Source organism: Ceratotherium simum, chromosome 3 (assembly GCF_057802395.1).
Source record: "Ceratotherium simum simum isolate JZ-2026a chromosome 3, ASM5780239v1, whole genome shotgun sequence".
Classification (NCBI taxonomy): Eukaryota; Metazoa; Chordata; class Mammalia; order Perissodactyla; family Rhinocerotidae; genus Ceratotherium; species Ceratotherium simum.
Genome location: NC_141902.1, coordinates 76,147,232 through 76,161,973, shown reverse-complemented (window position 1 = coordinate 76,161,973; position 14,742 = coordinate 76,147,232). Strand labels below are relative to the sequence as shown.

Genomic DNA, 14,742 nt, shown 5'->3' with positions numbered 1-14,742 from the left:
CTTGAAGTTATGTCATGTCGTCCAGCTTTAGCATGCAGCACTTGAGAAAAGTGAATTTTTAGGACTCAATGATTCTGAGTCAGAAGAGAGAAAAATTGGAAATGTTCATTTTGAGATTTTCAATTCACAATTTATCAAGTACTGTCAAATTGTGCAAGATGAAATCCACAAGATATAATTTTTCTCTCCGAAGTCTCCACCATTTCTGTCAAAAAGAATCAAAGTCTGACTAATTTGTTTGTAAAATAAGTCTAGTCTCATTAAACTTGGCCATATTATTTAAATGCCACAATAATAGTGAGGGACCGTAGAGATCTTTTGAGTTTGCATTGCTGGAACTGTTTTAAGGGATTTTAGCTTGGACTTTTCAAAGTCTCTAAAGTCTAGGAGGCCAAGCTTGGAACTTGCCACCAGATTTTACCTGCAATACCAATAGGTTTGAGTGAATTTCTCTCTTCTCCAGAGTACCCTGAGTTTCCAGGTCCTGCCAAGAAGTTACCTTCCTTTGTACTTTGTACGGCAGGGAACCCTATAAGACAGTTAGAGGCTGGTTTTTCTGAGAGGTACTTTATAGGCATTGGCTCCTTAAAGTCAATATTAGTTCCATAAAGCTGTCTGGACATATCTGATTTGATGCACATCATTCTCCAATATGAATTTCCAATCAAAGCCTTGGTAATATAACTAATGTTTCCTATTGTATCCCTTTGCAAAGAGAATAAATTCTTATTGAACTCATGCATATAACTATATTGCTATAAATATAAGAATACTCGCTAAGAGTGTTTGAATTCTGGATAATTCGGTTAGGAAGAAAAAAGTAATTGTTTCATCTTAGGTCACAAAAATGCATTTTTCAAATTGATGTAACTTACATGTAGATTAAGAGAAAAACATTTGCTTAATTCTGGAAAACCAAACATTAAAAAAGCAGCTTAGGGGCCGGCCCCGTGGCTTAGCAGTTAAGTGCGCGCGCTCCGCTACTGGTGGCCCGGGTTTGGATCCTGGGCGCACACCAACGCACCACTTGTCTGGCTATGCTGAGGCGGCGTCCCACATGCAGCAACTAGAAGGATGTGCAACTATGACATACAACTATCTACTGGGGCTTTGGGGAGAAAAAGGGGAGAAAAAGGAGGAGGATTGGCAATAGATGTTAGCTCAGGGCTGATCTTCCTCACACACACATAAAAAAAAGCAGCATAAAATTATAATCATCACCATCAGTTCATTCAGCTCCATGGATTTAACTCTTCTTCTGCTTGTACTTGGGTTGGTAGTTTTATGAATCTATCAGGTTCTTCACTACTTCTGGAAATTTTTATTCTTTCCAGAGGCATGTTCTCAAAGTTATTCAAGTGGTGGCATCATGGAGCATGCCTGCTTATTGCTGATTGTAAACACTCTCAGAGAAAAATCAAAGTCAGATGATAACTGGCTGTGAATGCAAATGACTTAAAATGGCCATTATTAATATCTGATGAGAGTTCTTTTAATAAAAACATTTATTTCTGTGGCATACAACATTTTAACATAAAAACAAGTCAACAGGTTATTGACCAATTTGTATGAGCTTCACACAATATCCTTTCCTACAAACATTCTCCAAGTTTAAAATATACATATATATACTTTCAGTTGTTGTCTAACTCATTTCCTCTTTCGCATTCTGGAACAACCAATCATTCCGCATTAGGACAAACTTACTCTCTTTCACCCTTAACAAAAACACATTCTTCATATCTTCCTTCTCAAAAACACATCTTAATTTTCTTGCATCAATTTTTTTCTTTACCTTTGTTAGTCCTCTCAGTGTCATTTACAAATATTGATTAGAATTTTTAACCATTATTCACCTTTCTTTAATAGAGAAAACTAGGAAGTAAGCAATATTTAACTGACTGCCACATATACCATTCTGCAACAAATTTATGAATGTGTCCTTTCATAATTTTCTTGGGGCATATGCCATTTAATAGTGCAAATCTAATGTCTTTAACAGACGCAAATATGTTTAGTTTCTCTATACTGTATGAAAATAAGATGCCAAAAGTAGGTACACTCACGTTTAACAATTAATATTTCATTATTTTATCTTATTTGGAAATGATCTAGATATTTAATGAATTTCCCTTATTTACCTATGCTTAGTATAGCTTTAAGGTTTCAAGCTAGCAAAAAGGTTGGTGGACTTGCTTTTAAGTAGACATGTTGTAAAGCGTAATGTTTGTTGAAGAGTTCATTTATAAACTTTATTCCACTTATGTCTATTTAATTCCCTGTTGTTAACAATTATCTTCAAATTGATCATGAAAATTTCATATGCTAAACAAACAAATGTAGCCATAATCCTAATTTATTTGTCCTGTTCACACATTATGCAAGTATCAAAAAAATCTCAGAAGCAAAGAGCCTAAAATGTTAAACATACGGTTCTTCTTTTTTTCCCCTTAATTTATGATTTCTGACTCTGCTCTGATTTTTTGTTTTGAGATTACCATGATGTTTGTATAAAAGACCTCATAGATGAGATAGTCCCTTTTCTGCTGATACCATCTTATCTCCATTAGCCTATGCAGGTTCCATCCTCTTCCTCTTCCCCTTCTACGTTTTTGTTGTCACAGATTCTCCATTTTAGGGTTGTGAGTTTGGGGCAAGGACTAAGCCATGGGTGAGTGTTGTTGCTGCTTGTGCAGTCTCTGGTCACTGGTGCATTCTGGTTTTCTTTGAAACATCAGCTCAGGGTGCCCCTCTCCAGCCAGCACATCCACATTTTGGATACTGTTCCCGTTGCTGGAAAGACCAGCACCAGTGCCGGGGAGGGGGAGGGTGCTGTGTCACTGGCTCTGCTCTGTGTCCAGAATTTTTGGGACATGTCTGCTAATTGCCCCAGCTGGAGTTGGGCAGGGTCTAAGCCTCAAGTGATGTGTCTGACCTTGCAGCCTTTGTTCACCAGCACACATGCCAGTGTGAGGATCTATATTTATGATCCCTGCTGCTGGGGGAGTGGGAAGAGGCTGCTCTTCTGGTTACACTGCCTCCTGGAGGTCCAGGCCACCCACCTTCAGATGTATGGATGCATGGATATCTCCAGTGTTCTGGTGTGCTGTGTAAGGAGTCCTTTGTTGGTCAATGGGTGTCTGACTGGTTGTAACTTAGAGAGGAGAGACAAAGGGAATAACTCACTCCACTATGGTGCTGACATCACTCCATTTTTTTTCCTTCTTTTTTCTTTTCTTTTTTTTTTTTGAGGAAGATTAGCCCTGAGCCAACATCTGTTGCCAATCCTCCTCTTTTTTCCCTGAGAAAGATTGGCCCTGGGTTAACTTCCATGCCCATCTTGCTCTACTTTATATGGGACGCAGCCACAGCATGGCTTGACAAGCAGCACACCGGGCTGCCCCTGGGATCCAAACCCACAAACCCTGGGCCACTGAAGCAGAGTGCACGAACTTAACCATTATGCCACCGGGCTGGCTCCTTTTTTCTTTTTAATTTACTATCATGCTTGACATGCCTCAAGCAGCTCATTTTTAATGTACATTTTTTCCTTATGTTGGATTTATAGTTTTAAAATCTTAAACATCTAGTAGAGTTAACATAGGCTTGTTTAAGTACTTTGCCTAAATAGGAAAAAATTTTATGTGTGTGTAGGGAGGAAGAAATTTTCCTCTACCCTTCTAGGTCCTTCTGGTTGCTCTAAAAATTAGATTGGCATGACATGGAATAACAGGAGAAAATTAAATGAAGTTTAATAACGCGTACAAATGGGAGAAACCCAGGAAAATTGAGTAACTCACCAAAATGTTTGAAGCCACCACCTTAAATACCATCTTCAGCTAAAGGCAAAAGAGTAGGTTAGGGATATTGGTTTGTTACCTCAAAGGGGTGGAAGGCAATTTGCATGGAGATGGAAAAGCAAATATTTGGTAAACAAATGTTTCCTGTGCCTTGAAGAGACAATGAGACATGGAGAGGACTTTGATCAAATGGGCCTTGCTAGCTCCCTGCTTGTCTACCACACCTAGTTTATATTATACTATAGTTATCTATGGTGCTAGCTCCTTCCTGAAACAGCCTTTCTATCTTAAATTCTTTTAGGCAGTTAGGGGGAAAGAGAAAGTTTCTTCCTGAGTCTTTTGTTCTTAAAAATAATAAGCCAAAGAGACACATTTTGGGGTGGCAAATTCTGCTCCTCTACATGTGCATTATATTTAATGCTGACAACTCTGAAGACATGCCTGTTTTTATTTCACTATCAATTTTTAAAAATAGCTTCATGGATCAAAGATATCCCAGGTAAAGAGAACTTTAAAAAAATTCAATTTGTTTCTACATGTCTGAGAGTTGTAGGAATACTTAATTTATAGAGGTGCTCATATACCTCTAAGCCAATTTGAATAGATTCCTTTAAGGGATTTTATAAATCAATTTAGGAATATCATTCAGAGGTAGAAAAATGTCACATATACAGGACATACATGCATACAAACAAAATCCAGAAACATAAACAAACACTCAAATGGCTGCAAACAGAGATCTTATAGCTTTCATTTCTAAAATGTTAACCCTGACTCAGTGAAACATAGTACTACAATCTCACTAGTTTATCACCCCTTTATATTTTTAACTAAATTGTGTTTCCAGCAAATGGGAAAGTTAAGATTAACTATTTACCAATATTTGAGGAGGAACTGTTAAGATTTTCTTTTGTCCTGATGTGTAATCTGATGGAGGCTGTGGAGTAGATTTTTGGCCAATGACAGAAGAGACATATAGCAGTTGTCTGGATGTCTCCAGATCCAAGTGGACAAAACATCCAGTTGTGTTTCAAAACAGTCTTTTAAAAAATATTTTCAGCCTCAAGTGGTTGCTTTTGGGGGTACTTGGCTCCTTAAGAGCTGTCATTAGAGGGTGGAGAGCCTGAATTTAAAGTGACTGTAGAGAGCCGAGGGGCTGAAGTGGGAAGAGAAATATCTGGCAAGGTGGACAGAGGGATTAAGGAGGGACAAGTTTGAAGGGGGACATAACAAAAGATTCAAGGGAACTAGAGGGAAGAACCAAAGAAAAGGAGGAAGGAAGAGCAGCTGTGACGGGAAGGGAGCTGTTTTGGGAGCCATTTGGGGAAGATTTTAAGGTTCCCAAAGAGGGCATTGAAGCTTCAAATTATCATTAGTAAAATCATGCTAACAAAAAAGGAAGCAGATAGAATTGGCAGAGCATATAGTCTTCAGGGATTCAAGAGGCAGGTTTTCAGTCCACTGAGAAGTTCCCATGTCCTAAACTGGTGGTGCCATGTACTTATGAACAGAGAAACTTGGGACTCTAACCCAGCTTGTGCTTGCCACAACTCTAAACTGGCTTCTTAGAGAGAAAGCTAGGACTCTAACCAGCCTCTGTTTGTCTGGGACTCTAACCCAGCTTCTAGAGTATACTCAAAATATTACGAATCAAAATCCGTCCCTAGCAGCATTGAGGGTCATTTATACGGACAATTGCTTAGGAGTCGGACTCACCAACGAGTTCTCGAACAGTCAGTCAGGAATGAAGATAGAGTTTTCAAAGGTGCACACTTAGGATCTTTTTTGTTGTTGTTGTTATTGCGGTAACACTGGTTACCTAATGTGCCTAATCATCCCTTTCGCCCTCTTCCCTCCCCTATTCCCCTCTGTTAGCCACCAATCCAATCTCTGTCTCTATGTGTTTGTTTGTTGTTGTTTTTATCTTCTACTTATGAGTGAGATCATATGGTATTTGACCTTCTCCCTCTGACTTATTTCACTTAGCATAATACCCTCAGTGTCTATCCCTGTTGTCAGAAATTGCTGGATTTCATCATTTCTTACGGCTGAGTAACAGTAATGTGTAAATATACATGCACCTCTGTGTTCATTGCAGCACAGTTCACAATAGCCAAGACTTGGAAGCAACCTAAGTGCCCATCAAGGGATTAATGCATGAAGAAGATGTGGTATATATACACAATTGAATACTAATCAGCCATAGGGTCTTGAGCAAAGGGTCCAGATCTCCAAAGATGTATCTGATCTATTCGAGTTGTGGTACATAACTGTCAAAGATAAAACAGCATTTTGAGGAGTTAAAACTAGATATTATTCAGGACTGTTGCAATAGGGGAAAAGAGATATCAGTATAGAAACAGGCTCAAAATGAATACAGTATGAGCAAGAGGGAATTTATAGCCAACAAGCCTGATGGGGTTCAGGGATGGCAAATTACTAGAGGCAACATCAATGACAAGGAGAATTCTGGCTAAACTTACCTAACAAGATTCTTACTAAAGACAGGCCAGACTGATCAGACTGATCAGATATCACCTGGTTGATGGTGAAGGATGAGAAACCTGATTAGATATTGAGGGGATCAGACATGGAAGATGAGAGACACTTGCTAAACTGAATTAGCAGAGTTCTTGCTAAGGATTTTACAAGAAAGTGCACAGATGGGCCTAGTAGAAGGTTCAGAAGCCTGACTAATATTTGTTGAAGCAAAGAATTTTTGTCTGTACCAAAGGGAAATCGGACAAGTACTCCACAATGGAGGTAAAGAAGAGGATGTCTGGAACACAGGATATATCTTATGGTTTCTCCTGTTAATACTATCTCCTGTGATTAAGCTTATCAAAATTGACTTTAGTGGAGCCATTCTAAAATGGAGTCAGAGCTGCCTGAACCTTGGACTGGGCCAAAATGGCAATTGTTTTATAAGCAAATGTTTGAGAAGTCAGTAGGAGAATGGACATTCTGATCACAAAGACTGATGATTGTGGACTTTGTGAAGATACAGTCAATAGTGAATCAATATAGCCGAGACTAGATCTCTTCCTCCAACTCCAATCAGACTTCTTTGTAACACAACCTTCCGTCTTTGCCTTTTAAAAGCCCTTGGCTTTTATGCTATTTGGATTTCTATCTGAATCTGTACTCCCCAACTTGCAATTCTTTGATCTCAAAGAACACTTTGCTTCTCAAACTGGTTTCTGTTTTAGCAGGTTGACAAGGTCAATGGAAATCTAAACAACTCTATCCAAGTAGGACTAGTTATGGCCCAGACACTTCAAGAATGAAGGTTTGAGTCGCTTCACCAGGTAAGAAACACCACCAGCTGAGGAGCATGCTGATGTAAGAGGAATACAAGTGTCCCTCGGTATTTGTGGGAAATTAGTTTCAGGACCCCCCCACCGCCCTCGTATACCAAAATCCTAGAATGCTGAAGTCTCTTAGTTGACCTTTTGTATCTGTGGGTTCCACATCCACAGATACAGAAGGCCTACTGTACATTAGGGTAGCAGAAGAAGGTACTTATACATACCAACTCCTACTGTGTGACCAGTTACAGAAAGGAGGACTGTAAATGCCATGAGTATTTCCACCTTATTTTGTAATAAATATGTTTGTGTGTATATATACATTAAGCAAATGTCTTTGTATTCTGTCCTCTCTTATTCCCTTATCATATAACATGAGGTATACTGACTTTATATCATAGTATTTAAGTATTATTAATTTTGCATCATACTATTTTTAAGTATGTAAGGAGAATAGTAAAAATCACTCAAGGACTTTACCTCCTATTTTGAGGAAGAGACTAGTGTGTTTTCAGTAGTATGCAGGCTACTTCTATCATGTTAGGCACAATTATGACCTCGTTATTGTCTTTATTTGAAGGTTAAGTATAGTCAAAGGTGATGTGTATTGGTTTCACATTGATAAGGGGTGGAAACTTGTGATGGTTAATTATATGTTTCAACCTGACTTGGCTAAGGGAAGTCCAGATGGTAAAATATTGAGGTATTTCTGTGAGGGTGTGTATAGAGGGATAACATTTGATTCAGTAGCCTGAGTAAAGAGATCTGCCCTTACCAATGTGGCAGAGCATCATCCAATCATAATAGAGGGCCACAATGGAAAAAAAGAGGCAAAAGAAGGGTAAATTTCTTCTCTTCCTCTATTGCTGGGATGTCCATCTTTTCCTGCCCTCAGACTTCAGAGCTCCTGCTTCTTGGGACATATACCAAAGGCCTTCTTGTTTCCAGGCCTTCACGTTGGAACAAGGAGTTATACCATGGATGTCCCTGTTTCTAAGGCCTTTGAACTCCAGAATGAGTTATACCACCAGCTTTCCTGCTTCTCCTGCTAGCAGATGGCATATTGTGGGACTTTTGTCCTACATAACTGCCTAAGTCAATTCCTATAATAAATGTCCTCTTTTATCTCTCTCTGTATCTATCTATTATGTATGTGTGTGTATAAGTTCTGTTTTTCTGAAGAACCCTGACTAATATAGATTTTGGAAGGAAAAATGGTTCTAGAAAACAGAATTTTTGATGAGTTTTTTTTAATTGATTCTGGCTATTCTTGATTTGCTGTTTAATTTGATTATTTTTAAAGATGCTAACGACTTTATTTCCAAAACAGCAAAGCACTATTGTTCATGGTTTGAACTGTTTATAAAGTTATGCAAAATATCTCTATTGAATATTCCTAATCAAACATTTATGAGAAGCAAAGAGCTAAGTAACTCAGTGTATAATGCAGTCAAATATTTTTGGAAAACTAAGGAAATAATAATATTGGCTAGTTCCTCCTAATGTTGCTGGAGAAAGTGGTGAAAGAAAAGTATGAGCTTAGGGAATTGAATTATTAGTGGAAGCATTACATCAATGATCTAAGAACCTCAAAGTCTGCCCTGAGGAAGAGCTTTTTCTCCTGTCTGGGCTGGAACTACTACAAATGATATTGCAATGGGTAAATTTCAGCAAGTTGAATACCAGACTGTTAAAATCAGGGCATTGACTGTGAAAGACAAGTATCTTGTTTATTGAAATTGAACATAAGGGAAGATCATGAGGAAGATGGGGACATCAAGCTGCTAAATTGTGATGAATCTTCCTTGTCAATGGAAGTGGTCTTGCCACTTGCAGTCAAAGGGACCTCCTTAACACCACTGGGGACATCATCCCCATCCCACATGGTAGCAGCCTTCCAATTCACAGTAGTATCAGCCTTTCTACCTCAGTCTAAGAGGATTAACCCTGCATTGCCTGGGAAAACAGTAAAGTCCTCTCATGAGGCAGTGGCACCTATTATTAGACTCAAGTCCCAATAGATACCTAGGTGTAAAGATGAGGTGCAAAGCGTGACACCTCATGAGAGGTGTGCTACACTGCAAAAGAACTAATTGAGTTTCCTAATGTATACAAGCAGAAATCTGGGGAATATGTGTGGGAATGGATATAAAGTATATGGGATAATGATGGAAGGAACGTAAAGTTGGATTAGTCCCAAATTATTGGTGAGGAGCCATAAACCACAGATCCTGAATTTAATGTTATAGTGTTGGGAGTTATAAAGGACTCTAACAGGTTTTTGGGTTGGTTGACCAATGTGGATCAAAAGATGGTTCACAATATGGAAACTGGACGTTTCTGTTCTCCCTTGATTTAATGTAGAGGAAGATATTGGAAAGCTTAAGCACGGTGGAACACTACAGTGGATTTGTCATTGAAGACCTACTAACCCACACTAGGAGGGCCCTGAAGACATACCTTTCATCAATGCTTCAAGTAATAAATTTGAGAGGGGAGCTCCAGCATCTTGAAGAGATCTGTGATTTCTTTTCTCCGTAATCTGCACCTTACAGTGGGAACTACAGCCATTCAATTGGGAAATCTAAACATAGTGGTAGTAATTGGATCTTGGGGTGGCAGTGACCAATTGGCATTTTTTAACCACTAAAGGTGTGGTAGGAGTAGTTACTGAAATGAACAGCAGAGACAAAGCAGCAATGAAAATATTCTGACTGACAAAGACCTATGGCATTGGCTAGTTAATCATGATGTTTCTAGAAGTGAAAAAGATAGGAAGTCTACTTAAATCTTACTAGAGATGTACAAGCAGAACTTTTCTAGGCCAAATGAATAAAAGTCTAACTTGAATCATAAAAATAGATAGTCACAGCCCCTCAATGAAGTCCCCAATTTGAGCCAGTTTACAGACTTAGATACCCTTGAATAAAGGGGAAACAATGTCCCCTTAAGGAAGGACTCCATTTCACTAGCAAAAATGTATACTGTTAATCTTTCTCCCAGCCTTCCCAAAATGGAACTACTGCTATTTATCAGGGTAACTGTGCGTTAGGGGAAAGGATATAGTCAAACATTTCAGGGACTACTTGGATATTGGCTCTGTCTGACATTGTTTTCGGTAGACTCAAAACATCACTGTGACCCTATAGTCAGAAGAGGGTCTTATGGGGGTCAAGTGAATAATCAAGTTTTAGCTCAAATCCATCTCAGAGATGGTCTAAAGGTTCCCCTAACTCATCTGTGGTTATTCCCAGATGTAGAATACATAATTGGAATAGAGACACTTAGTAGCTGGCAGAATCCCCTCATTTGTTCCCCAATCTGCAGAGTAATGGCTATTATGTTGCAAAGGCCACATGAAAGTCATTTGAACGGCCTCTACCTAATAAAAAGAAAATCAAAAGCAGTACCCCATTCCTGGAGGAAATGCAAAGATTTGTGCCTCCATCAAGGACTTGAAAGATGCAGGGGTTGTGACTCCCACCACATTCCCTGAAATCTTCTGTTTGGTCTGTGCAGAAGACAGGTTGCTCTTGTAGAATAACAGTGGATTAAGAAAATCTTAACCAATGTTGATACTAACTGCAGCTGCTGTACTAGATGTGGTTTCATTGGTGAGCAAATTCATACACACCCTGGTAGTCAGTAAGCATCTGTTGGTCTGGCACATGCCTTTATCTCCAAGTTGTCCATAAGGCACACCAGAAGTAGTTTCCTCTAAGGTGGTAAGGCCAACAATACACCTTCACTGTCCTAGCTCAGGGGTATATCAGCTCTCCAGCCCTATCTCACAAGGTATTTAGGAGGAATGTTAATTGCCTTTCCCTTACACAAAATATCATATGTATCCATTATATTGATAACATTATGATGAGTGGATTCAGTAAGCACGAATAGCAACTACTCTAGCCTTATTGGTAAGACATGTATGTGTCAGAGGGTGTAGAGTAAATCCAATTAAAATTAAGAGCCTTCTACCTCAGTGAAATTTCTAGAGATCCATGGAGTAAGGCATGTTCAGATATTCCTTTCAAGGTAAGGAATAAGTTGTATTATCTGGCCCCTCCTACAACCAAGAAAGAGGCATAATGCTGATTGAGACTCTTTGGTTATTGGAGGCAACATGTTCCTCACTTGGGTGTATTTTTCTGGCTCATTTATTGAGTGATGTTAAACCTGCTAGTTTTGAGTAAGGCCCAGAATGAGAGATGGCTCTGCACTTGTCCAGGCTGTTGTTCAAACTGCTCTGCCACATGAGCCATAAATTCTAGCAGACCCAGTGGTTCTTGGAGTTTTACTGACAGATACAGATCCTGTTTGGAGCCGTAGCAGCCCCTATAGATGAATCGCAGCACAGGCATTTAGGATTTTGGAGCATGGCCCTGATATCATTCATAGATAACTACCCCCCTTTTGAGAATAAATATTGGCCTGCTGCTAGGCCTTAGCAGAGACTAAATGCTTGACCATAGGCCGCCAAGTTACCATGAGACCTGAGCTACCCATCAAGAACTGGATGTTATATGACCAGCCAAGCAATAAAGACGGGTGTGCACAGCAATACTCCATCATGAATTGGAATTGGTGTGTATGTGATCGGGCTCAGGAAGACCCTGAAAGCACAAGTAAGTTACATGAAGAAGTGACCCAAATGTCCATAGTTCCTACTCCTGCTGCTCTGCCTTCTCTTTCTCACCCTACACCAGTGGCCCATTTACAGCTTCCTAATATCAGTTGACAGAGAAAGACAAAATGTGGGCCTGGTTAACAGATGATTCTGCAGGATATGCAGGCAGTACCCAAAAGTGGGTAGCACTATACCCCGTTTGGGGCACATCTCTGAAGGATAGAGGTGAAGGGAAATCATCTCAGTGGGCAGAACTTCATGCAGTTCCCCTCATTGCTCACATTGCTTGGGAGGAGAAATGGTCAGTGTGGAGTAATATACTGATACATGGGCTGTGGCCAGTGGTTTGGCTTTATGGTCAGGGACTTGAATGTGATTGGAAAATTGGTGACAATGAAATTTGGGGAGATGTATGTGGATATACCTCTCTCATTGGGCAAAATTTCATGAAGATATTTGTGTCCCATGTGAATGATCACCAAAGGGTGACCTCAGTAAAAGAGGATTTCTTTACTGATTGGATTACTTTACTGAGAGGATTTCTTTACAAGTGGCTCAGATGACACATTCTGTGGATACTAGTTAACCTATTTGTCCAGCTGCCCCTGCTATCGATCATGGGCTCATCAAAAGGCTGACCATAGTGGCACGGTGGAGTTTGTGTATTGGATCAGAAACATGGACTTCGACTCACCAAGACCGAGTGCCCAATCTGCCAGCTGCTGACAGCAACACTGTGTCCCTGATATGGCCCCCTTCCCAGGGTGTTAAGCCAGCTACCAAGTGGCTGTTTTTTTTATACTGGACTACTTTCCATCATGGAATGGCAGCATTTTATCTTTACTAGAATACACACTTACTTTGAAGACAGATTTAACTTACTTGCATGCAATACTTCTGCCAAAACTACCATCTGTGGACTTACAGAAGGCCTAATCTATTTTCATGGTATTTCACACAGCATTGCTTGGTGTTAAGGACCTTCACTTCACAGCAAAAGATATGTGATGATGGGCCCATGTTCATGGATTTTACTGGTATTATTGTGTTCCCATCATCCTGGAGCAGCTGGCTTGACAGAATGGTGGAAGGGCCCATTGAAGACTTAATTATAGTCCCAGCTAGGTGGTAATATATTGTAGGACTGTGGCAAGGTTCTCCAGGAGGTCGTATGTGCTCCAAATCATCATCCAAATAATGGTGCTCTTTCTCTAATAGTGAGAAGTCATAAGTCCAGGAATTAAGGGGTGGAATTAGGAGGGGCACTGTTCAATATTGCCCCTAGTGATCCACTAGCAAGTTTTTTGCTTCCAGTTCCCATTACTTTATGGTCTGCTGACCTAGAGGACTTATTTCCAGATGAGGGAAAGTTTCTACCAGGAGACAAAATAATGATTCCCATGAACTGGAAATTAAGACTGTCACCTTCCCACTTTGGGCTCCTCATGCCTTTGAATCAACAGGCAAAGAGAGGAGTTACTGTGCTGGCTGGGGTGTTTATAACTACTGTAAAAGAAAAAACATAGCTGGAAAGTCTTTGAAACTGAAAAAAAAAATGTTTATTCAGGACTCTTGCAACAGGGAAGAAAGAGACCTCAGTATGGAACCTTGCACAATTCTGAATACCATTTGTTTATTGAGGACTTGCTGAATCATCCATAGAAAGCAGGTAGTAGAGGATATTTGCTGGATGGAGTTAGCCATCAAACATTTAATGAGGGGGAATTTCAATGACAGTAAAGAAAAAGAAAGATTAATGTTAAAAACCTATTTTCTGAACCCGTAGGGCAACCAGAGGAGAAGATTTCTATATGTTCTGCTCAAAGCCTCTTTAGATGGAGGAGTGAGCACAGCAGTGGCAATCCAATGGATTTCCGGCTTTGCAGTTTGAATCTCTGTGGTGATGGCATCAGGTCCTCTGGTGAACTTTCTAAGTGCCCCACCAAGCAGCAGTAACAAAGGTTTCCCATACATGATGTGTTGTGTTTATGTCCTTAAAGTTGTATCATGTCATCCAGCTTCAGCATGCAGCACCTGGGAAAAAGGCAGTTTTAGTTATCAATGATTCCAAGCCAGAATGCAGAAAAATTGGAAGTGTTAATTTGGTGAGTTGTAGCCAGATATTGGAGGATCCAGAAAAATTCAGCATTTGTCAAGGGCTGGCAAAACATGGTGACAGTACCAACAAGGGTGTATCATAGTTTTCCATAAAATATCATTTTTCTCTCTACAGTCACTTCTATTTCTATCAGAGAAAATCAAGTATGATTATTTTTTTTTTTTTTGCAAAATAAGTCCAATCTCATTAAAGTAGACCTGATTATTTACATAAGTGCCACAAGAATAATGAGGGGCCACATAGGTCTCTTGAGGTTGCTTTGCTGGAAATTTTCGTAAGGAATCTCAGATTGGACTTTTCAAAGGCTTTCAAGGTTAGGAAGTTCAGCCAAGAACTTTCCACCAGATTTTGCCTGCAGAATTCCTCTCTTTTCAACATCCCCAAATAACCTGAGTTTGCTGAACCTGGTGGAAATGACCTTTCTTAGTGATCTGTAAGGTGAAGTACCCTATATTCCTGATATAGGCTGTCTTTTTCAAGGAGGCTCTATGGGCATTACGTCCTTAAAGTCAACATTAATTCCATAAAGATATCTGGCCTTATCTGATTCAATACACCTTATTCTCAAATCTAATGTTCCAATTAAAGCCTTGGTAATATAATCAATATTTCCATTTGTCTCTTGTTACAGGAGAACAGAATCTAATTAAACTTAACACAAATAATATATTGCCATAAAATTAAGAAAACTCCCTAAGAGTTTTCAAATTCTTTAGGGATAAGTTAAGGAGAACAAGAAATTATTGCATCTTTGTTCACAAATGTATTCTTTACAAATTACTATAAGTTTTCTTGAATATGGAAACTGAAACATTAAAAATCAGAAATGTTTCAAACCATAAAAATCATAAAAATTATAATCATCCTCCCAGTTCATTCAGCCCCTTG

General features: G+C 39.4%; 1 protein-coding gene across 6 annotated transcripts in view; it reads left to right on the top strand.

The window, feature by feature from the left end:
- Nucleotides 1-14,742, top strand: part of LOC147917653 (uncharacterized) — a 151,716-nt gene that overhangs the window by 43,581 nt on the left and 93,393 nt on the right. For 4 of the 6 annotated variants that reach the window (XR_015551612.1, XR_015551610.1, XR_015551611.1 and 1 more), the window contains exon 4: nucleotides 7,010-7,108. The exons of 1 other annotated variant lie outside the window; for it this stretch is intronic. Coding sequence is in view for 1 of the 5 variants with exons in the window: in XM_087428817.1 (XP_087284943.1) it covers nucleotides 7,010-7,087 (78 nt within the window). In the remaining 4 variants the exon portion in view is untranslated. Of the gene's footprint in view, nucleotides 1-7,009; nucleotides 7,109-9,472; nucleotides 14,596-14,742 lie in introns of those variants that run through there. One more of the 6 variants, XM_087428817.1, reaches the window with a different exon arrangement.